General features: G+C 41.9%; 1 protein-coding gene across 3 annotated transcripts in view; it reads right to left on the bottom strand.

Moving 5' to 3' along the window:
• The window catches only part of Pdss2 (decaprenyl diphosphate synthase subunit 2), a 322,043-nt gene extending 297,627 nt beyond the window's left edge, over positions 1 to 24,416 (bottom strand). For all 3 annotated transcript variants that reach the window (XM_004660609.3, XM_045155171.1, XM_045155170.1), the window contains exon 1: positions 23,851 to 24,416. In XM_004660609.3, the coding sequence (XP_004660666.1) occupies positions 23,851 to 24,137 (287 nt within the window). In that variant the 5' untranslated portion in view covers positions 24,138 to 24,416. The remainder of the gene's footprint in view (positions 1 to 23,850) is intronic.
• Positions 24,417 to 25,944: the final 1,528 nt, after the last annotated feature.

Raw genomic sequence — 25,944 nt, 5'->3', positions numbered from 1 at the left:
GCAGTCCCTGCCCTGGAACCCTGAATCATAACTTAAATGATGGAAAAGGGAAGGAAAGAAGAAAGGAGAGAGAAGAGGGAAAGGAAGAAGGAAGGAAAGATCTAAAGTTACAGAGGTATATCAACAAAGTAGAAGATTCAAGGTACCATTTTCAGGGGCTAGAAAGATGGCTTAGCAGTTAAAGCACTTGCCTGCAAAGCCAAAGGACCCCAGTTCAATTCTCTAGGGCCCATGTAAGCCAGACACACAAAGGGGCACATGCATATGGAGTTCATCTTCAGTGGCTGAAGGCCCTGTTATACCCATTCTTTCTTCCTCTCTCTCTCTCAAATAAATAAAATATATTTTCAAGATGTAATTTTTACTCCAAGAATAAAGTCAATTCCAGCTATTTGGAGGTACTTAACAATTGTTAAGTTGTTAACAGAAATCATCTGTCACAAAGCCCCTATAATTATCAAACACTACCAAGACTATTTGTGCAAAGCATCAGTGTTTGGCAAATTCAAAACACTTCTGCTTTTAGAGTATACTATAATATACACCAGACCCATCTCTGGGCTCACCATGCTGTACACAAGATCAATTCAATTTACTTAAAAAAAAATTTTTTTTTAATTTATTTGAGAGCGACAGACACAGAGAGAAAGACAGATAGAGGGAGAGAGAGAATGGGCGCGCCAGGGCTTCCAGCCTCTGCAAACGAACTCCAGACGCATGCGCCCCCTTGTGCATCTGGCTAACGTGGGACCTGGGGAACCGAGCCTCGAACCGGGGTCCTTAGGCTTCACAGGCAAGTGCTTAACAGCTAAGCCATCTCTCCAGCCCACTTTAAAAATTTTTTGAAGCAAATTAACTAACATCTAAAGGCAATCCCTGGAAGAATTGAAACCTTTTTTAAAAAAATTTTTTTTGGTTTTTTGAGCTAGGGTCTTGTTCTAGCCCAGGCTGACCAGGAATTCACTCTGTAGTCTCAGGGTGGCCTTGAATTCATGGCAATTCTCCTCCCCCTGCCTCCTGAGTGCTGGGATTAAAGGCATACACCACCATACCCATCAAGTGTAATTTTTAAAGCTATTTTTCTGTATTTGTTAAAATGAAGTTTCAGGGCTGGAGAGATGGCTTAGCAGTTAAGGAGTTTTCTTGAGAAGCCTAAGGACCCAGGTTCGATTCTCCAGGTCCCACATAAGCCAGCTGCACATGGTGGCACATGGTGGCACATGTGTCTGGAGTTTGTTTGCATTAGCAAGAGGCCTAATGTGCCCATTCTCTCTCTCTAATAATAAAAATATTTTTTAAAAAATGAAGTTTCAGTATACAAAACTAGAAACCATTACTGAGCAGCTGAGAAGAGCCTTTGGTGAGTCACAGGACGGGAAGTAAATCTAGTACACTGAGAAATCTCTACATCTACTACTGCCAACAAGTATGAAGTCAGAAACTACTAAAAGGAAAAACACCCAGTACCCATTTTAAAAAATATTTTATTTTTATTTATTTGAGAGAAAAGATAGATAGAGAGAATGGACACACCAGTGCCTCTAGCCACTGTAAATGAACTCCAGACACATGTGCCACCTTATGCATCTGACTTATGTGGGTCCTGGGGAATCAAACCTAGGTCTTTAGCTTTGCAGGGAAGCACCTTAACCACACAGCCATCTCTCGCAGCCCACAGGACTCACTTTTAAAAGCTTCTTTAGATAACTATTTTTTGGGAAAACATGCATTGAACTTTTTTAAAACTACAAGTACAAATGAATATTTGGTGTAAATAATTGGCCTTTATGGTGTTTATTTTGTTTTGTTTTTGAAAGAGGGTCTGACATAGCTCAGGCCAAGCTAGAACTCTACTAAGTGGACGATGGACTGTTGCAGTTACCTTGTTGTTGTTGAGATAACACACCTGACCCAAAGCAGCTGATGGGAGGAAAGTTTTGTTTGGGTTTATAGTCTTAGGGGGAAGCTTCATGATGGCAGGAAAATGAGCAGTCATTTCTGCCACAAGAGGCGGATAACAGCAGCAAAAGGGTGAGCCAAGCTCTGGCAAGAGGGAGCCGACTATAGTATCCAAAATCCACCCCAACAACATACCTCTTTCAGCAGGGCTCCACCTCCCAAACTTCCATTAGCTGGGGACCAAGCATGCAGAACACATGAATTTATGGGGATATCTGATTCAACTATCAACTATCACAATGTCCTTATACTTCTGATCCTCCTACCTATATCTCCCAGTGCTGAGACATCCCCCAACCCCTGTATAATAAATTTTAAGATATATGTGTGTGTGTACATACATATATCCATATACATATATATATATACTTCATCCTTTTCTTATATATTTAAATAATATGAATAACTGAATCTCTATCTTTTGGATTTTGTTGTTGTTTTGTTGCTTTGCCATTCTTTGGCCTAAATACATGGCCTTGGGCATGCTAAGAGCTCTGCCACTGAGCTACATCACCAGCCCCAACATTTTTACCCTTTGAACCTTCTAAAGACTCTCGTATGTTCCTCAAAGTTGAGAGATATAAGCAGAATGCATTCATGATTCTGATTCCAATTAATGAGGATAAGTTTATAGGTTTAAAGTGCTACATTACTTAATTCTTTGTGATTCCTTTCGGACAAATTAGAATCATGGAATTGTTTTCTCATCTTGATCATTACTACTATTATATTGACAAAAGCTTCCCATCTGTGCTGCACATGACTGTTGTGGTTTGAACGTAAAATACCCTCCCTAGGCTTGTGTGTGTCCAGCAGGTGGCGCTGTTTTGGAAGGTTGTGAGACCTTTAGGTGGTGGAGTCCTCCTGGAGGAAGTGGGTCATTGGGGGTAGGCCTTGAAGTTTTGTGGTCTGACCCACTTCCTGCTCTTTTTCAGCTTCCTGACTGCCAATGTGGTCAGCTCTGCTTCATGCTCTAGCCTCCACACGCACACACGCTGCACACACACACAAATATGCAGATACAACACACATGTAAAAAAGTTTTTATACAACTAAGGAAGAAGTTGGAAATAACACTTACTCAAATCGGCATTAATTCCCTGTGACAAATGATGGCATTTGCTATTACTGGTATCAAACTAGTGCTGTCACCAGTTTCATGCCAGTACCAGCACCAGGGGACGCCTACAAGGAGAATATATACTCTCACTCCCTCTACCCAAATTTGTGAATTAGTCATATGCTGTTACATGACTGGGTTCAGAAAATCACTCTTGACACAGAAATGGCCTGGTGAGGCACACAGAGCAATCACTACTAATCACTTCAGTGGCTCTTGTTTCTTCTAGGGTGAGACTGCCGCTGAATAAACTCCCTGATTCAGAAAGCAATGGAGGAATACAGAGAAAGGCTGACCCAGAAGGCAGCAATTAACTACCAGAAGCAAAGTGAGCACAGTGATGCTAACAGGCACAGGGTAGATGTGAGGTTGGGTATCTCAGACTTTGTTGTGAGAGGCAGAAATCCCTGACCATATTTAACTAATCATACTTTAGAATTCAAATCAATAAGCAACCCCTTACACCTGTTTTGATTTAAATAACCAAAAATAACTCCACGTTTAGTGGACCCATTTGAGATACTGGGGAGTCATGAATCCTCACCTAACCCAAGACCTCTGAAGGAAGTTCTCTCAATGGAGGGGAGGCTGTATCTCTTGGAAGGGCCTTCCCAAATGGATTCATGGCTATTTCCTCAGAATCATGAACTGCCAAAAAAGAAAGACTCAATTGTCTTGATGATTATTACATACTTGCTTTGTTAGTATGGATTCTTAAAACTTACTACAGGTCCACCAAGGATATGTATATAGTGGGGGGTTCTAATTCAACCTCTGCTCACAGCAGACATCATGACAATCCCATACATCTTCAAGCTTTCAGAATCCCTACAGTGGCTCCATCTAGAGCAGGAGGGAGAACTACCATATTAAGCACAAAGTAGAAGGTGATCCAATTCTCTTTCCTTACTATCATTGTATTTTTCAGAGGCAGTTTCTAAAGAAAGAGTGAAATGCTGTTATGAGACAAAGGCATAACAGATTCTGGGTGGGATACCACTTGTTTGAAGAGCAAGTGTATATACAGCCTTCCTTCCACTACTTTCTTACTGGATAATTTAAAATAGTTTACCCTAAAATAGATGCTCTATGAGCCTGTGAAAAAACCCAATGAATACAGCACAGCCCCTAAGATTTGAAATAAGGAATGGCCATTTCAGCAAGCAGCTGAAGTAATTATTTCCATTTGAGAAAGAGCTTCTGGCTTGGTACTGACTCTAGTTTAAAAAAAAAAAGGAACTGGAATTAGTGACCTTGTAATCTAGCTACCTATTGTTAATTCTTATGGGATTCATTTAGTTCTAAATTCCAGCAAGCCCAAACAGACTCTCAAGGCACAATTAAGTTGTAAATCAGATCAATGACAATACTTATAGGTGTACTCCTGCTATATGCTGTCTCACCCCAACCTGTTCCTATGACTTCATGAGTTCCCTGAGGCCATCCAGCTGGAAGGGAACAAAGTGGGTCTCTAGTTACACAAAAGACCTGAACACTATGTTAGAGCCAGCAGCAAATATATGATTGCTACACACCTCCATTCAAGGGTAATCCTGAGAATTAGGTGACAGGAGGAATAGTCTGTGTTGAGGGCAGACAGCTGAATATATCATTGTTTATTGTGCTTGGAAATAAGTGGTCTAAGGTCAGAATCCACACAGTAATTTCTGGCATGTCTAATGGCTGAATGATCAAAATTGTCTGAATGGTTAGTGACCAGGTGGTTTTGAGAAGGGCAGTTTGAGCAATTTCTGGGAATAGGATAGCATCTGAGAATACCTGTGTTCCATGTGACCACAAACCCCCCTACCAGAAGGGGCTCCTAGCAAGTAGACCTAAGCTTGATAGTAAGTCATTTCGTTGGAGAGGTAATAAATATAACAGGTTATCATTTCATTTTAAGTGGGAGACTTTTAAATTATCTATACAGTAAGCAATTGGTGGGGAGCAGTAAATTCAAGCAATGGTTGCCCTATCCAGAATTTGTTCCCTTTGTCTCCTAACAACATCTCATTTAATCTTTAGGAAATTCCTTTCTCTTATTCTGTGAAATATGATAATTTCTACCCCCACTGACCAAAGGGATGGCTAAAACCTAGGCAGGGCTAATCACAGTACATTACTTGCTTGTAGGCAACAGATTTGAACTAGAATTAAGATGTAAGAAAGACCTAATAGACTCACCTTCAGGCCTTGAAGCTTGAGGATCCATCCAATGATGAGAGACAGCCGAACCAAACCTTCCTAACAGCAGTGCCATCCTTAGAGAGATAGCAAACTCCTGCTTCTACTTCCTTAGAGGTTCCCCAGTCCCCATGCTTCCTAAGGCCTGATTAGTTCCTCTCTGCTACAGAAATCCAAAATCAATTTGTTTGCTTGTAATTAAATCGTACTCATATAATTCTATACCCTGTTTCTGAGAGATCCTAAACCTCTATGGCTTTCAATCTTAACTGGACTGAGTCCTTAAGACACTGTAGCACCTATGTCCACCTGTTAGCAGCACCTGACCCACTCCTAATTACACCTTAGACATGTCCACATGCATTTCAAGTTCAACATATTTACAAAAATTTCCCTACAAACATCCCTGACATCTCAACATATTGAGTTACTCATATCTGTTCTTTCTCTCACAATTGCCAAGTTCTCTCATCCCCATTTCATAAAAGTACCTTGAACCCATTCTTCCGTCTTTACCTCTATCACTGCTGCCCAAAGTTCATAATGCCACCCTCATCCTGAAATCAAGAACATCTCAATTTTCATAACTCAAGGGATCTCACTACAACTTCTTGATTCATTTTACCTGCTCCATGAACCACTCTACTTCCTGTGTCATTGTTTTACTATAAACCATTTATTTACTTATTAATTGGCATGTTTGCATTATGCGTGCATGTGTATGCATGCTTGTATGTGTCAGTGCCTGTACGTGCAGGTGCATCAGAGGTCAAATGTCTGCTATTTTCCTCTATCACTCTCCATCATATTCTTTCAGAAAAATTCTCTCACTGAACCTAGAACTCGACAACTTGGCTAGACTAGGTAGCCAGTGAGCTGGAGGGATTTCCTGTCTCAGCCTCCTCAAACTGGCATTGTGAGCACATACCACTAATTTTACATATGTTCTGGGATCCAAACTCAGTCCTCATGTTTGCATGGCAACCACTTTATCACTAAGTGACCTCCCGAGGCCCTTGCAAACACTTTCACCCTAACATGTATGGAACATTTTCTTGCACTGACTTTTTTTTTTTTTTTTTGAGGTAGGGTACCCTATCCCAGGCTCACCTGGAGTTCACTATGTAGTCTCAGGGTGGCCTCAGACTCACACAATCCTCCTATCTCTGCCTCCCAAGTGCTGGGATGAAAGGCATGTGCCACCACACCCAGCTGCATTGACTTTTTTATGTTTCCCTTTCTTGACTAGAAGCCCCCCGTGAAGAGAAGCACAATGTGGTTGAATATCTGGTAGTCTTTGTACTCTCTAGTAAAAAACAGTCCCTGGCCAGTAGGGGACACATTTAGATGGTAAAGAAACAAATTAATTCTGGACTTTTAATAGCAGCCTATTTATTGAGTTTGGTTCTTTTACAAAGACTTACACATACTCCCCTAGCGAGAAAAAGAAAGAAAGAAACACTTATAATAAAACTATAGTGTTCTTCTGCCAAACCTTTGTGCCCATGGTTTTTCTTTTCTGCAATTCGTAACTTCCACAACTGCCCAATTCAGCTTTCTAAAAGGCATATCTGGTCATGTCTCTCTGCACTTTAACCTTTAGTCTCTACTGACATCATCATAAAATTACATCTTAGTTTAATCTAAAAATCTAAAAACCCTGCTCTTTCATTTTTTTTTTTTTCTGGTTTTTCAAGTAGTCTCAGGGTGGCTTCAAACTCACAGCAATCCTACCTCTGCCTCCCAAATGCTGGGATTAAAGGTGTGTGCCACCACACCTGGCCCTTTTTTAAAATTTACTGATGAGAGACAGAGAGGGAGTAAGGGAGAGGGAGAGAGACAGAGAGAATGGGTCCACCAGAGCCTCTAGCCACTACAAACAAACTCCAGGTGCATGCACCACCATGTGCATGCACCACCATGTGCATCTGGCTTATATGGGTTCTGGAGAGTCAAACTTGGGTCCTTAGGCTTCACAGGCTAGCGTCTTAACCATTAAGCCATCTCTCTAGTCCTTCTTTCAACTTTTAGTTCAACTTTATTTAGTTCATAGAAACTTCATTTACAGTAACCAAAACTAGAGACAGTCTCAGTGTTCATTTAAGTTACTTAGATAGGTAAACAAACTGCTCTATATTTGTGCAGTGGGAAAGCATTTAGCAGTGCAAATACAGTTGATCTTCTGTTGTGAGTGTAGAGCACTTCCTAGTCCATCATGGCAGAAGCCGACATTTCCAACCTATCCTTTTCCTTCATACCATCCTATGTCCACTCTGTACCAAACTACCAATGTTCCTACACTTCGCCAAACCACTCCTGTATCTTTATTGATTGTCCTGCCTCAGTCATCTCTTCATCAAACATGACCCAATTCATATCTCCCTCATCTTTGGGAGCCTTCACTTTCCTCCTTGTCCATCTCTGCAGCCGTTGGTCACACATACTGCACTTCTCACAGGTACTCTGCCTCTGTGCATGTGCTGCACACATTCCAACAGTCATGACAACTGCTGCCATCTGGACACTTTCCATATGCTATGTACTATTTTAAGCATTTTTCCTACAGAAACTCATTAAAACTTAACAAAACTCTATGGTATACAGAATATTCCTACTCTTATTTTACAGAAGAGAAAGTTAAGGCACAGGGAGATGAAGTAAACTGTTTGAGATCGCATGGTATTGGTGGAGGCAAGATGTGAATCCAAACAGTCTGATTCCGGAGCTCTTGCTCACTACACTGTCTCCCATGAATTCCTGGATGGCAACAACTGTGTCTTATTCTTGTTTATATACCCCATACCCAGAGTACCTCAAATATTTGTGGAATGAATTAAAATTTATAATTTTCTCCTAGCCACCAAGAAAAAGTTCTTTGTAAGTAATGTAGGTTTTCAGTCAATAATTATATAACTGAATCTAGAAAGGGTCCTTCATAAACATGGAAAGCTAAAATTAAATTCCTATTAATAAACTCAAAGAGCTCTGAAGAATTTTACATGTAGAAAAGACTAACAGGTTTTTTCAGGTAGTCATGGAACGATAGTGGACTTGGAACAAGAAGTCTCTACTAAAAAATCAATGTCTCCTAAGAAAAAAACCGAATGTCAGTTTTTCTCCTATAACTGCATACTAAATTAGTCCCATCTATCCAAATCTGAAATAGTAGAGAATTCTGAAGGCAAAAGCTTAATCACGGAATATTTAAGCAACATTTTAATCCTAAAAGCCAAACCTGTCAAGAATAATCAATGAAAGCTACATTACTCAAAGGAATCAGCTATGTTTAAACAACTTTACCCAGTTCCACAGCAGAAAAAGTATCTTCTGTTAAACAAGTACGCTGCATATGATCCCAAAGTATTTAAGCTATAGGTAGTAGGCAACACATAAAATAAACTTACAAAACCTAGAAGTACTAATTTGAATGATTTTTACCAAAACTGAAGTGAGTAACAGTAAAAAACTATTTTGCGTAAGTGGATAATTACATTGAACTAGAGATGGGAGTGAAGGAACAGGCACAAGCTGTGCTGGCAGGAAAGGGCAGGGAGTTGACTGGATTCACTGGGGCACTGCCTTCACCTTCTCCCACAATAACAATCACATCCCACCCCTGGGCATCCCACAGACCACGGTCCAGCTTGGTAGGTCCATCGCCCTTCACCCAAAGCCCTTGATCCCACGATTTTCAGAGTTGGAATCTTTGCTGATTATATAAGAAAGTGCTTTTAACCATGCTCCAGAAGGAATCAAGGGCATTAATATTTCTGTGGCAAAGTGCATGAATAGTCAGGGATACAAATAATGACTGTAAGTAGTCACACATTTGTTAAGGCCAGATTTATGAGTCTGGAAAAACATTCTATTTTCTGAGCTGTTAGGACTTTTTTTTTTTTTTTTTAAATACGTTTTCACTTATTTGAGAGTGACAGACAGAGAGAGAAAGAGGCAGATAGAGAAAGAATGGGCACGCCAGGGCATCCAGCTCCAAACGAACTCCAGATGCGTGCGCCACCTTGTGCATACTGGGGAACTGAGCGTCAAACCCAGTTCCTTAGGCTTCACAGGGAAGCACTTAGCCGCTAAACCATCTCTCCAGCCTGCTTTTAGGCCCTTTAAACTGTGGAAAAGAATTACTGTTTTGCATTACTGCACTGCACTCAAGCTGTTCACTGTCCCCTTGACAGAGAAGGGCCACATACAGGTACGGCACTAACTTCTACACAAGTCTAGAATTGGCAATACCATTGAAAGTGCTTAGTCAAACTCCTAACTTCATTTATAGGAAACAAAACTCCAGAAAGATGAAATGATTTCTCTGAGGTCACACAGTGTGTACTTACAGAGTGGAAACTGGAACACAGAGGTCTATACCCCAAGCCTCTCCATTTCCCTTTCTACCTCTCTCTCCCTCCTGGTTTCTTCCCATCCACACCACATCATGATTTGAAGTGATGTTCTGTAAGGTTCTGTAAGCATTTCAAAATAATGAAATAGGGCTGGAGAGATGGCTTAGCGGTTAAGTGCTTGCCTGTGAAGCCTAAGGACCCCGGTTCAAGGCTCGATTTCCCAGGACCCACATTAGCCAGATGCACAAGGGGGCACATGTGTCTGGAGTTCGTTTGCAGCGGCTGGAGGCCCTGGCGTGCCCGTTCTCTCTTTCACTCTCTGCCTGCCTCCCTCCCTCTCTCTCTTTCTGTCACTCTCAAATACATAAATAAAAAATAAATAAAATAAAAATAAAAAATATTTATTAAAAAAATGAAATAATTAGACTGAAATTTGCAAAAATACAAGACAACCCTATGTATCTTTTATCTAGCTTCATCCAATGGTGACATAATTTTTAGCTGTAGTATAATACTAAAACAAAACAAAAAAATGGTATTAGTACATTAATACATTACTAACGATAGGCCTTATTCCATTTTCAATCTTTACTTTGTAAACGTATGTAGTTCGGTGCAACTTTTCTCTAGATTCATGAAACCACCATCAAGATTCCAAGCTGTTCACCACAATACACCTCGTCATACTTTCACTTCTTCCTACTCCCTACATTGTCCCCAACTCTCAAACTCACTCACCTGTTCTCAATCTCTAGTATGGGCATTTGAAAAATGGCATACATATTGTGTAAGTGGAATACACTATATGTATATAACAAATTTTGATGAGTTTCTATCTTTTGACTACTGTAAACAATGCTGCTATGAACATAACATAAATATTTCTTTGGGACTCTGCTTTCAATTCTTTTGAAAATATACCCAGAAATGAAATTACTGGGTTGTATACCTGATACTATTTTTAAGAATGAGATATTTTTCACCTAGCATAATTCCTTTGGGAGTCATTCAAGTTGTTATATGCACTAATATTTCTATTCCTTGTATAATCAAGTAACATTTTATTGTTATACGTTTCACAGTTTAGTCAACCACTCACCACTGAATTGTATTCGGTGGGTTTGCAAGTATTCCAAATACCCATGCTGAGAGAATCTTCTTATCAATGCTTTGCTAGCAAGACTTTGGAAAACTTATAGTAAAATCTCTGTATTATTAAATACTCCTCTATAGGCTTTGATATAAATGTAAGTTTATATTTTGGGAAGATAATGTTTGTAAGTATGATTTCTGGGGTCTGTAGTTAAGTATGTATTTAATTTTATAAGAAACTGCTATTTGCCATGGTGGCTATACAATTAACATTCCTATAATTCTAAGAGAATTCTAGTTTCTATGCTTCTTTACCTGGACCCTCTAAGGTCAGTATTTTTATTTCAGTCATTCTAACAAGTATGTGACAGTATCTCATGGTATGATAGTTCTGTTGTCAACTTGATCTGATTAGAAATCCAGACATTCCTCTTGAGTGGACACAGAGTGTCTTAAATTTACATTTTTCTAATAACTTTGAACAATTTTTCACAAGTACATCTGCCATCTTTAGAGGATTTTGCTCATTACCCAATTCATTGTTTGCTTTCACTATTCTATTTAGAAATTTCTTTACATATTCTGGACATAAATCCTTCAGCCATGTGACTTAAAAATATTTTTGCCTAGCCTGTAACTAATCTTTTCATCCTATTCATAGAGTCTTTCACATAGTAAAGTTTTCAATTTTGATTTTTTTTCTCTTAAGAATTACATTTTGGGCTGGAGAGATGGCTTAGCGGTTAAGCGCTTGCCTGTGAAGCCTAAGGACCCTGGCTCGAGGCTCAATTCCCCAGGACCCACGTTAGCCAGATGCACAAGGGGGCACATGCCTCTGGAGTTCGTTTACAGTGGCTAGAGGCCCTGGCGTGCCCATTCTCTCTCTCTCTGCCTCTTTCTCTGTCACTTTCAAATAAATAAACATAAAACAAAAAAAATTTTAAAAAAAGAATTACATTTTGGGTACCATATCTAAAAAACTATTCATTCATCTAGCCCCACCTTCAGAAGATGTTTGCTTATATTTTCCTATAAATGTTATACTTTTATGCTTCCTACTTATATTCACCTTACACTGATCTTGCAATAACCAATTTATATTGACTTATTTTATAAAGAAACGTTTACTATACACTGCAAGGGGCAGTGGGCTGGGCATTAAGTAGAGTACATCTTACAGCTTATGTTGACTTTATAAAATATGGAATGAAGTTTAGGTTGAGGCCTTTTTTTGCCTATGATGTCCAATTGTTTCAAAATAATTTCTTTTATTTATTTTTATTTGAGAGAGAGGGAGGGACAGAGAATCAGACAGATAGAAAGAAAATGGGCACATCAGTGCCTCCAGCCACTGTAAATGAACTCCTGATGCATGTGCCACCTTGTGCATCTGGCTTACGTGGGTCCTGGGGAATTGAACCTGGGTCCTCTAGCTTTGCAGGTGAGTGCCTTAACCACTAAGATAATATAACTGCACTTATAAAACTCAACTTCATATTTATGTTTTTGGAGTTGCTGGTGTATTCCACTGATCCACCTATACCTCAGCCAATAAATATCACACTGTTTTGAATAATACAGCTATGTGTCATCTAGTCAGGGGAATGGTTCCTTCCTTCCTTATGGCCCCCTCTTCGCTATTCTATCTCTTACTCATTGTACTCCACTATGCTGCCTATTCTTGCTTTTCAAGTCCTCCTCATACCTAGAAAAGGTATGACTGGTTAGAGGACAGAAGGGAGGGGGGAAAGGGAGGGTGCCTTAGGTAAAGAAAACAAAGTAATATATAAGAATTACAAAAATGTCATTTTTATTCTCCTGCTGTTTACCAAAAAAATGTTATGATTCATCTCTCTCTTCCTCTCTCTTTGAGGCAGGGTCTCACCTGGAACTCACTCTGTAGCCCAACCTGGGCTGGCCTTGAGCTCTCCTTCCTCAACCTCCTGAGTGCTGGCATTATAGGCGTGATTATTGGCCCAGCTCCAATTCATTTAAATTTTAGAGCTATTACATTCACTTCAAACATAATGTAGCAATTAGCTTGCTGCTGACCCAACCAGAAGCAGCTTTTGGAAAGCAAGGGTTTATTTCAGATTATAGTTCAAGAGAAAGTTTCATTGTGGTGGGAAAAGTGTAGCAAAAACAAAAGGCTCCTGGATGCCCTGCTGCAGAGGGTGCACATGCAGAAATCTGTCCTTCTTTGTCAGAAGGTAGTGAGACCAGTGAAGATAAACCACTGCTGGCACTTCAGCCAAGCCAAAGCTAAAACCACAGAGGACTTGGGGAGATAAGCAATAGTGCTGCTTCCATGGTGAACCTCATAATCAGTGGCAGGGTGAAGGAGACAGACCCTGAAGATACTCAACATTTACCAAAGCAGAGATCCAGAGGCTCCTAAGAGCCTATCATTGAAGTAGACTTAGAACTCACCCACCATGGCTCTGGAAATTTTGCAAAAGAGGGGGTGGAAACATTGTAAGAGCAATGATGAGACATCATGCCTAGAGGCATTCCCTTGTCCCCCTTCAAAAAAGCTGACTGCTGCTCCCACAATGTACAACTCACAATCCCATGAAGAAGACCTGCAACCCCACTGAGGAGGGTCCCCAGTGGAATGGGAGCAGGGATGACGGAAAAGAGGATACCAACACATGATGTATCCGTACAAAATATGTCGTTAATAATAATTTAAAATAAAACAAAAAAGGCAGTGCATCACATCTTGTTCCATCAGCTGGAAGGAAGCAGCAAGAATGAATTAGCTGCACTGGCAAGTGCGGCTGGATTATAAAATCCCAAGGCCTGTCACCAGTAGCATACCTCCTCCAGACAGACTTTACCTTCCAAAGGCTCCACCAGCTGGGGATTAAATATGAGGCTTAATCACAAACACTTGAAGTTATGTGAGACATTTCGCATTCAAACCACCACATTCTGCCTGTGGCCCACATACACTCATAGCCATCTCATGATAAAAAAATGCATTCAGTTGGGCTGGAGAGATGGCTTAGCGGTTAAGCGCTTGCCTGTGAAGCCTAAGGACCCCGGTTCGAGGCTCGGTTCCCCAGGTCCCACATTAGCCAGATGCACGAGGGGGCGCACGCGTCTGGAGTTCGTTTGCAGAGGCTGGAAGCCCTGGCGCGCCCATTCTCTCTCTCTCCCTCTATCTGTCTTTCTCTCTGTGTCTGTCGCTCTCAAATAAATAAATAAAAAAATTTTTAAAAAATGCATTCAGTCCAAAGTCCCCATAATCTTTACCAGTTCCAGCATTATTCCAAAGTTTCATCTGAGACAGACTCCTAACTGTGATTCCTGTTAAAATCAAAACACAGTAGGTGGTATGGTGTTGGTGGTATAGTGGTGAGCATAGTAGCCTTCTAAAACACAAGTCACATACTTCCACCATGTAAGGGCACAAAGGAAACATTCCCACTCAAAAAAAAGTAATGGAGGCATAGCAAGGAAAGATGGGACCAATGTAAGATTGAAAACCAGCAGGGCAAACATCAATCCTGCAATTCCATGTCCAGGACTTGAGCCTTATGATGAAATCTTTCCAAAGGACTTGGGCAACTCCAGCCATGCTGTATGCTTTCCAACCAGAATCTACCTCAGCCAGCAGCTTTTCTTGGCAACCATTCCCCTAGTCTGGGCATCTCCAAATTCCTGGGGTCTCCATTGCAGATCATAGTTCATTTTCATAGCTCTATGCCATGGCCTCAGAGGTCCTCCTTGCAGGGACCTCAACCTTACAATACTCTGCCCATCCACCTCCAGAACCATGCTGCAATCCAATCACACTTCCTGCATTTGTCATACTTCTACAACCAGTACCAAGTGGGTGGCATTGCCAAATTTGTTAAACCATGAAGAATAAAGTCCAACTTTGACAAGAAGGAAACTCCTTTAGCAGTCTTTTTTTAGGCCCTCTTCTTTTAGAAGAATCATCACTCCTCCTATTATCTCAATGCAGAGCAGCTGGCAATCTTCACTGTGGTACTTCTGACAATCAAACCTGTCCACATTTCCTCCTGTGTCAGACTTCAAATTTTTCACATCCTTCTGCTCTGCACCTTCCTCTGGCAAACACACCAGCCCATTGCCTCTGAATTCAAGTTTTTTAAGTTGTCATCAGAACACAGGCAGAATGCAGCTAGCCTGTCCAACTCTAGCCCAGCTCCTAAGAGTTTTCTTCCCCTTCTGAAACCTCATAAGTTGAGAATCCACAGGCCACACTTCTCTGCTTTGGTCTTTCATCTCTCACCAGAATGGCCTCTTAAGCTCTGCATACAGCACTGCAAGGTGGTCTCTCCAGTCCAAGTTCCAAACCCTTCCATATTCTTCCTATAAACTAGTTCCAAAAGATTTTTTAAAAAAAAAAACCACTTTGTCAGGTTCATCATAGCAACAGCCTCACTTCTCAGCACTAATTTTGTGTAGCAGCTACCCTCTCATTACTGGGACAAATATCAGAGCAGGCACAGCTTATGGAAGGGAAAGACTTATTTCAACTTATAGTTTCAAGGAGAAGTTTAATCATGGAAGAAAAAGAACAGCAAGAGGTAGAAGCTGGCATATATTATCATGTATCAATAGCAGAGATAAAGCAACAAGATTGAGTTAGCTAGGCAAATAGGCTGCATTATGACATCCCAAGGCCTGCCTCCAGTGACAGACCTTCTCTAGCAAGGCTCCACTACCTAAAGTCTCCACCAGCTGGGGGATTAAGTATAAGTCTTAGTGGGAAACATCAGAGGCTATGGTGGTCATTTTATATTCAAACCACCACACATACAGTGTAGAATTATTCAAAATGCAAATGGCACAAGGGATTAGAATATTGACTTAAGCAAATAACAGGAACTGAGGATGAAAAATAGATCATTTTACAATTATAAAAGTATTGACCACATCAAATTTTCTAGGATCAGAACTGTTATCAATTACAGATTATGCCTTTAGTCTATCATGCTGACAAAAATTTCCTCTTAATTAGCAATGGTTTGTGAAGAAGACTTCAACATGTTATAATATATAGTATATAAAATAATGTAACTGCTCAATCCAGGTCTTACTCTAATTTACAATAGCTATAACCTGATTAGCCTTCAGCTTAAATACTAAGAAAGACAGAGAATGCAAGAGGGGAGATGAATATGAATACAGGTAAAAGTGTAACTCGGTGGTAGAGCACTTACCTAGCACATGCATCAGCAAAATAAATAAATAAAAATAAAATGCACCTGGACATAGTGGCGCATGCCTTTAATCCCAGCACTTGGAAGACAAAGGTAGGAGGATCACCATGAGTTCAAAGCCACCCTGAGACTACCAAGTGAATTCCAGGTCAGCCTGGGCCACAGCAAAACCCTACCTTGAAAAACCAAAAACTAAGAATAAAATGTGTGGGCTGGAGAGATGGCTTAGCAGTTAAGGCACTTGCCTGCAAAACGTGAGGACCCAGGTTCAATTCTCCCGCACACACATAACACCAGATATACAAGGTGGCACATGTGTCTGGAGTTCATTTGCAGTGCCTCAAGCCCCTGGCATGCTCATTCCCTTGCTTTCTACCTGCTTCTTTCTCCCTATCTCTCAAAGATGGCTTAGCAGTTAAGGTGTTTGCTTGCAAAGCCAAAAGACCTCAGTTCAATTCTCCAGAACCCACATAAGCCAGATGCACAAGGTGGTGAATGCATCTGGAGTTCATTTGCAGTGGCTGGAGGCCCTGACGCACCCATATTCTCATTCTCTCTCTCTCTCTCTCTCTCTCTCTCTCTCTCTCTCTCTCTCTCTCTCTCTCTGTCTCTCTGCCTCTTTCCCTCTCTCAATCTCTCAAATAATTTAAAAAGTTCACATACATATGTGTTCTTTCCTCAAGTTTCTTTTTTATTAAATGTCTATGAGATTAGACTAGCTAAATAATTTTCAGTACATGATCACAGAACGTGTAATAACATTACATGCAGGTAAGCATTTCATACAAAATACAATTCATATGTTTCATGCTAAATTTTTATTTTTTAATTTATTTTTAAATATGTTTATGCTAAATTTTGCTTCTTGTTTTGTTCCTTACCAACTCTCTCAGCAGTACTATCAGAATGTTAAGTAGAGTGGGCTACAGTCAAGAAAAACTTCAATCATTGACACTATCATTTCTACCAGACACAATGACTGACCCCTGATTAGAAATAAAGTGACTAAGCCATTGCTTGTGAGTACATAAACTGACATGAGCAGTTTGGAAAATAATTTGATATTATTTTCTAAAGTTGCACATATGCCTAACAATTACACTGTTGTATCTATACCCTCAATATATGCACACCAAGGAACATCCAAACATATCCACAGAATGCCTAAAACCACAACCAACTAAATGCTGTTTTAAAAAAATGAATACAACGGTGGAACATGCTTTTAATCACAGCATTTGGGAGGTAGAAGCCTGGGACTACACAGTGAGTTCCAGGACAGCTTGGGTTAGTGAGACCCTACCACAGTGGGGGAACAATAAAGAATAAATGCAGTATACTTCTGCGCTATATTTCCACAACAGAATTTCATATACTAGTGAAAAACTAATGATATACAGTTAAATACGCAGCAGAGATTAATCTCAGAAACAATGATGGATTTTTATTTTTTTGTTTATTTTTATTTATTTATATGAAAGCGACAGATACACAGAGAGAGAGAGAGAGGCAGATAGAGGGGCAGAGAGAATGGGTGCACCAGGGCTTCTAGCCACTGCAAACAAACTCCAGATGCATGTGCCCCCTCGTGCATCTGGCTAACATGGGTCCTGGGGAATCGAGCCTTGAACCGGGGTCCTTAGGCTTCACAGGCAAGCGCTTAACCACTAAGCCATCTCTCCAGCCCCAATGATGGATTTTTAAAAAGGAACAGTCATAAACAATAAATTACTATGTTTGTAAATGTCAAAGAAAATGAGTGAAATTAAGCATGTTATTGTTTAGGAAAATACCTACGTAATTTTACTAAGAAAAAGTAAACAATAAAAACATCAGCACAGAGCTTAGACAAATACCTCAGTCAGTAAAGTGCTTGCTTTGCAAGCATGAAAACCCGAGTTTGACCTCCAGAACCCATGCAAAAAATGTTGTGGCATAGTGGCACATGCTTATAATACTAACATGAGGAGGCAGACATAAGTGGATCCTTGAGGTTCACTTGTTCACTAGTGTAGCCTACTTGGTAAAGTCCAGGTCAGTGAGAAACCTTCTCAAAAACAGTGGACCGGGGGGCAGGGGCTGGAGAGATGGCTTAGCAGTTAAGGCATTTGCCTGTGAAGCCAAAGGACTCAGGATCAATTCCCCAGGACCCACGTAATCCAGATGCATAAGGGGCACAGGCATCTGGAGTTTGTTTGCAGTGGTTACAGGTCCTGGTGTGCCCATTCTCTCTCTCTCCCTCTCCTTGCAAATAAATAAAAAGAAAATATTTTATAATAAAAAAAAAAAAACAGTGGACAGGGCTGGAGAGATGGCTTAGCAGGCTTAAGGGGAGATGGCTTAAGGGGCTTGCCTGCAAAGCCTAAGGACCCATGTTTGGCTCTCCAGATCCCATATAAGCCAGACACACAAGATGACACAAGCACGCAAGGTCACATATGCACACAAGATGATGCATATGTCCAGAGTCCAAATGCAGCGGCTGGAAATCCTGGCACACCAATTCTCTCTCTCTCTCCCTCAATCTCTCACTCATACATACATACACATAAACACACACACACGCACACACACACAAACAATAGTGGACAGCACCTAAGAAATGACACCTGAGGTTGTCCTTGAGCTTCAACACACATGAGTACACAGGTACATGCACACCTGCACACATACACGACCACACACAAAAATCAGCATATTAGTGGTCAGAGAGACAGACTGGGGAGAACATGGGCAGCTTTGATAGGATTGGCCAAATTATAGTTCTTATACTGTATCATGAACAGACTCATTAGTTCCACTGTTAAGCTTTAAAATACACACATATATCTGTGTGTACTCTGAGCATGTATTACCTGGGGAACTAACACTCTAGTTGCTAGACAAGCTTAGCATAATTATGAGATGACATTTCTGATCATTAGGAACAATGTTAAGAAATAAAATCACTTTTGTATTGCTGTTTGGTAACTTCCCTGTTTTTGTTCATTTGGTGGCGGGGGTGGGGAAACTGAGGACTAAAACAAGGATGTAGAACATAGTACTCAAAGAGCCCTCTACTGAGCTGTCTCTAGCCCTTGGTAACTTGAACAGTAAGAAAATGGCACATTTCGTGTACGTGTGTATGTATGTATGTGTTTTTGTGGTGGTTATTAAGTGTTCCTCATAAACACATATGTTTTAAATGCTAGACTCCACTTCAAGCTGATGGCAATTTGGGAGGTAGAGCCTTACTGAAGGAGGTGTATTGTAGGGTTGGACCTTGATGGCTTATTTATTACCCCTAGCTTGTCAGTGTTAGTTTGGCTCACTCTCCTGCTGCTGTTTACCAATAGCCTCTATTCTACCATCTTTCTCCTGCAATCACAGGGCTTTGTATTGAAGACTGTAAGCCAAAACAAGCAACTTCCCTCCCATTGGCTGCTTTGTGCCCCTAATGAGAAGATAGTTACAACAGAAAATGAGTAACTACAAAGTAGGGTTGTTACTGATGACAACCTGACTATATGATTTTTGGCCTTTCTGGACTGATTTGCAGGAAAAATGTGGAAGGATTTGCATCATTGGCCTAAGAGATGCCTTGCAGTGCTGTAAGTAGAGTTTGATGGATCATTCTCATCAGCATTGAGAGACCTAAGTGCAGAAAGAACTGTGGACTGTGTAGGCTTGGCTTATGATTGGGAGAAATAATTTGTTCTGACTGGACTAAGCAATTTGTGCAATAGACTTACAGCATTTTCCACATATCCTGAAAACTTGTGCAGGGTTACGTTGCATAGGAATGGATGGTGGAGACAATGCTCAGCTACAACTATTTGACAGATTACAGCTATTGATACTGGGCCAACTGTTCTGCAATAGACAGCAGAAAGAATTCTGACTCTGGAAAATAAGGGGCCTGAATGGTAAAAGAGTGTCCTGCTCTTCAAAGGGGGCTTTATTCCCCACTGGAGTAACAAGTTGGTAGCCCACCTGGTACTATGGGAGTGTAACAAATGCAAGAAAGAAAGGGTCATTGGATTGGCAATGCGGTTATTGGGAGATGGCCCCAAGGCAATGTAGAGCAGGACAATAGTCCCTGAATAGAGGCCATGAGGGCCATGGCATGGATGAACCACGGGTTGCAGTGGAGATCTCAGCCAGCACTATGGAACAGCTGCCAAGGAGAACAGCTGATGCAGGATGGATTATTCTCTGGGCTGTAAGCAGTCCAGATGGAAGGGCAAAATTGGAATTCCAGAGAATGTAAGTGGTTAGAGATGTCCAACTTAGAGCTACAGGATTTAATATCTGGCCTGTTTGTTTTACATCTGGTATTGGTCCAGTCTTCCTTTGCTGTGCTCAATGACATTTTTTGCAGTGTGAATATTTATTCTGTACCATTGTGTGTTATTTTGTTTTTACAGCTCACAGTTAAAGAGCACTTGTACTATCAGGATGTTTGAACACTATTAGGATTGAAAAACTATGCCTACTTTAAACACTGGACTGAATGCATTGCATTTTATATCATGGATGGTTGGGAGTTTATGGCAGCCAAGGGAGAGATGATTTTTCTCCTGAAATTCTCCATCTTGGAATTACTGACATTTTAGGGTGCATAAATTTTTCTTCTGGGGCTGTTACAGGTACTGAAGGATATACCCTTGGCCCCTACATACCCCAATTTGTGATAATCAAAAATGGCCCATAGATTGCCAAATGTTCCCTAGGGAAGAGGAAGATTATTCCAATGGTTAGAAGATACTAAAAAGATATTAAATGTTAAGTAAAAGGGCTGGAGAGATGGCTCAGTGGCTAAAGGTACTTATGTGCAAAACCTGAAGGCACAAGTTCGATTTCCCAATATCCATACAAAGCCAGAGGCATAAAGCGATGCATGCATCTAGAGTTCATTTGCTATTGATGTATTCATTGTCTACTTCCTTCCCCCTCTCTCTGCTTACAAATAAATATATATATATATATATATATATATATATATTTTTTTTTTTTTTTTTTTTTTTTTTTTTTTCAAGGTAGGGTCTCACTCTGGCTCAGGCTGATCTGGAATCCACTATGTAGTCTCAGGGTGGCCTTGAACTCTCAGCGATCCTCTTACCTCTGCCTCCCAAGTGCTGGGATTAAAGGCGTGCACCACCACGCCCGGCAGAACCGGCAGAAATAAAAATATTTTTGAAAAAATTAAGGAGAATATATGACCCTATTCTGCATTTGGTACTGGAGGTAAATGTTAAAAGAACATTGTTATGTCAATTAACAAAGTTGGAATATAAATGGTAGTTTTATAATACTAAATGTACTTAAATTGACCAGGCACGATTGTGTACACCTTTAATACCAGCACTCAGGAGCCTGAAGTAGTATGATCACTGTAAGTTAAGAGGCCAGCATGGTCTACAGACTGAGTTCCAGGTCAGTCTGCAATAGGGACAGACTCTGCTCAAAAAAAAAAAAAAAAAAACCAGAAGCAGAAATACTGTGTGGGGGACAGATGATGCTGTGCCCAGAAACCACAGATTATTAGAAAAATTTTAGTGCCAGAGCTGGGATACCTTCCAGTGAGTTGTTGGGCAGGAAGGCCCATGATACCCCCAAAATATTACAGGCCATTGCCAAGGCTCTTGGCTTCCCACTAGAACTAGATAGTAAGACCCGACTGCTGAAGACTCCATGTGATTCAGCTACAGGTCACTGAGAAATCAAGCTGGAGCTGAGCTGGAAGCCTCCTCCCTGTTGACTAGCTGTCAGCTGTCAGGATGCCAGAAAGAGGTATGCAGCACCTAGACTTTTGGAGAAGTCATCAGCAGCAGACCCTGGAGGCCTTACAGTTGGTGAACCAGGCCAATTATGCTAATTGGTGCAATGGTGGTGTGTCTGTTATGGGGGAAACCTACTGTTCTCTGTTGGATTGGAGGCCCACTCCACTCCAGGGAATTCATGCTTAGTACTGAAAACCTAATCAAAAGCCTATTGGCTGGTGTTGCAGTCAGGTTGGCATTGCTGGCAGAAATCACCTGACCAAGAGCAGCTTGTGGGCAAAAGGGTTTATTTTGGCTTACAGACTCAAGGGGAAGCTCCATGATGTCAGGGGAAAACTGTGGCGTGAGCAGAGGGTGAACATTACCCCCCTAACCAGCCAACATAAGGTGGACAATAGCAACACACTGGCAAGGGGAAACTGACTATAATATCCATAAACCAACAACAACAATACACTGCCTCCAGGAGGCATACATTACCAAATCTCCATCAGCTGGGAACCTAGCATTCAGAACACCTAAGTTTATGGAGGACACCAGAATCAAACCACCACAGCTGGGAAGGTCATAAGCCCTAGGGGGGAAACTACTATTGCTATTTGGCTAAAGGGATATATTATGACCACCAAACTACCCTCTAAGCACTTATGTTTATACCATATATTAATGCTACTCTCACTTTTGGTTAAAGAAGCTTCTCTTTGGGGCTGGACAGATGGCCTAGTGGCTAAGTGCTTGCCTGTGAAGCCTAAGGACCACAGTTCAAGGCTCAATTCCCCAGGACCCACGTTAGCCAGATGTACAAGGGGGTGGTGCATGTGTCTGGAGTTTATCTGCAGTGGTTGGAGGCCCTGGCATGCTGATCCCCGCCATCCCCCCCCCCCCCCCGCGCGCGCCTCTTTCTCTCTCTGGCTGTCACTCTTAAATGAGTAAATAAAAATAAACAAAAATTTTTTTAAAAAAAGGAGATTCTTTTTTCAGATGGCAATGACCACTGAGGTGAATCAAAAGCCCAGTGTAATTCTGAGAAGTGACAGTGGAGTATTCAACACTGTGACACCTCTATCACATCCTCCAAGGATCAGGAACCATTGCAGAAGAGGTAGCAGAAAGAATGTAAGAATCAAAGGAAGGATAGTACAGCTTACAATGCAATCTTCCAGACACAAAATGGTCTGGATATTCATGACCTCACAGTGTCTATCATACCTGCACAAGACGTGCATAACAGGAGGAAAAAATAGCAATAAATAAAACGTAGTTAGGTTGATCACTGTACTATAGTTTTGTAAGAGAATGCCCCTTTTATTAGGAAATACACAGTAAAGTATTTAGGATTAAAAAGACCATGATGTATGCAATCTACCCTCAAATGATTCAGGGAAAATATATGTATATCTACATGAATAGTGTGTAGGAATGTGTGTGTGTGTGCACATGCATGTATGTAGTGGATGAATCTGCTTATAAGCATGTTTTCAGAAAAGTGTGCAACTTTTCTATACTTTTAAAATTACTTACAAATCAAAAAGTGAGTTGGTTTTAATTTAAGTATATAAATTATATATATTAACTCTCAAGAGGATAATAACTTCTGGTTAAAGTATTACTTCAAACCTGGCTATGCACTGGAAAAAGATGTTTGCTTACTGTATCTGTCTCCCCCCAAACTAATCTTTCTGGAGAATACCGCTGATGCTAAAATCAGTTTGTAGCTAAGCATGGTGGCACACAACTTTAATCCCTGCAGGAGGACCGCTGTGAGTTCGAGGCCAGCCTGAGACTACATAGTGAATTCCAGGTCAGTCTGGGCTAGAGCAAGACCCCACCTAGGAAAAACAAAGCAAGACTTTCAGTTTGTTCCCATTTTAAAGGGCCCTTTCTAATAGGTGACTCAGTAAACCAACAAATCACTGGGGCTATAAATCACTGGTTTGCACCAGTTAAGAAGCAAAATCGCAACAAGGAAAAAGCAATACGTGTTGCTCTTAAGAAAAAAACATTTATCCACTTCAGTTGAGCAAGAATGCTCAGTGGATTGGACAAGACACACCAAGGGGCGGACAGATGGGATGAAGCGTTGGCCAGGACCGGTGTGCGCGAGGTGGTGGCACGGGAGGGAGCGGTGGCCAGGGAAAGAGGCACCGGCACGGGTGTGGGTGGGTGGCAGGGGACCGGCTCACCTGACGGTCTTAAGCAGAGGGTGCTGAGTTCCCACCAGCTTTCGCACCTGCATGGCGACGTTGCTCAGCTCGTCACTCAGCAGGCAGCGGAGGCTCATGAAGGACGTGGGATAGCCCACGATCTTCTCCGCCTCCGACACCACCTGGTTCCAGTGGACCGGGGACCTGGACGACTGACCTCGGCGGGACGTGAGGTCGAGGGACCTAGACCACCACCACCGGCGACGCGGGGGACCCGACACCCCGAAATACCGGGGCAAGCGCAACAGCACCGGCCGAAGGCTCATGTCTGAGTCTGAGAGGTGTCAGAGCCCGGCAGGGCGTCCGGAGGTGGCGCGGGAAAACACAAGGGCTGAGGAGGAACTTTTACGAGTTAAACAACGATGCGGAGACTGCAGACCCTCACAGGAGAGTGCCTTTGCGGAACCGTCACTAAAAACCAAGTCTGTTGCTCTTGCAGCCGGGGCTAGACGAACCGCAGCCGCAGTAAAACACTGCCGTGGCTACCTGAGATAGAAAACTCGGCTACTGGCTTTATGGGGGGCGCCATATTGGGGGCGTGGAATACGGCCTGCCGTAAAGCTACGGAGCGGGCCCGTTAGGAGGCAACGTTACGACGCAGCCGTGAACGCCCGGGGGCATTGGCGGCGAACCTTGGAGAGAGGCGGGAGGAAATGCTTAAGGCCTCGGGACCTGATCAAGCACCGTGCCCTGGATAGGATGTGCACACCGAGTGGTTCCCTTGCCCCTGGGGTTGGGACGGGCCGGCAACGTCGGATCGCCCCCGGAGCCGTGCACAGTGTGGGCGTGTGTAAATACGGACGCCGCCTCTCTCCCCTCGGCCGGTTGGACCCGCGCCGCGCCGCGCCGCGGCTCCGACTCCTCCCGAGCCTTTGGGCGCTGCCCGGCGTGGAGTAGCGGGAGGCCGTCCACCGGGTGCGGCCTGCCTCTGGCCCTGGAACTTGGGCAGGGCTCCTGGCAGCGTCCTGGGATGGGATCCTTGTTTGAACTATGGTTGAGCGGTGCTTCCTCTGGTGAACAAGCCAGGCTGGCAGAAACAGCGGGACATCAGCACGCGGATGCGAAAGACGCCTGCGCCCATCACCGCTCCCCTCATGGTCTCATTTCTCTCTCTTTCTCACTCTCTTTTTTTTTTTTTTTTTTTTTTGGTGTGTGTGGGGGTCATGGTAGGGTCTCACTCTAGCTCAGGCTGACCTGGAATTCACTCTGTAGTCTCAGGGTAGCCTCGAACTCACGGCGATCCCCCTACCTCTGCCTCCTGAGTGCTAGGATTATAAAGGTGTGGGTTACCACTTCTGGTTAATTTGGATTTCAAATACATACTTGTAACTACAACCTTACATTAAGTAATAGGCTAACTAAAAGAAAATGGTTAATATGATTATCTTCCAGTGACTCCCCCCCCCCTTTTTTTCCCTTTTTCTTTATTTTAGACGTAGTCAGGTAGCCTAGGTTGATCTAGAACTCACTATGTAGTGGAGAGTGGCCTGGGACTTCTGACCCTCCTGCCGCCGCCGCCCAAGTGCTGAGATTACAGATAGGCCATCACACTCCGGTCATGTAACCTATTCTTTAGGTAATGTCTAGCACCTTGCTTTTTTTTTCATCACCCAAAACATGTGTAAGTCCTTGTAAATAAGATTACACAAGACCTTGTGTTAGATTCCTAGCATCATAAATAAATTGTGGAATAATGTATTTTCCACTGTGGAGCACAGTGAAAATGTACTGTGTGTACCAGCAGATCTTCTAGTACCTTGATCATGGACTTCCCAGCTTTCCAAAGTGTGTGAAATATCAGTTGAGTATAAAAAAGAAAATGCATGATTTTTTTGTATTCTTAAAAATAGCTTATGGGCTGGAGAGATGACTTAGCGATTAAGGCACTTGCCTGGAAAGCCAAAGGATACAGGTTCAGTTCCCCAGTATCCATGTAAGCTAATGCGGAAGGTGGTATATACATCTAGAGTTCATTTGCAGTTGCTAGATGGTCTTGTGTGCCCATTCTCTATTTGCCTCTTTCAAAAAAAAAAATTTATATATATATATATATATATATATAATTTTAATAGC

The sequence above is a fragment of the Jaculus jaculus genome, chromosome 7 (genome assembly GCF_020740685.1).
Source record: "Jaculus jaculus isolate mJacJac1 chromosome 7, mJacJac1.mat.Y.cur, whole genome shotgun sequence".
NCBI lineage: Eukaryota > Metazoa > Chordata > Mammalia > Rodentia > Dipodidae > Jaculus > Jaculus jaculus.
The sequence above is the reverse complement of the archived record's forward strand: the minus strand, read 5'-3'. Positions and strand labels throughout refer to the sequence as shown.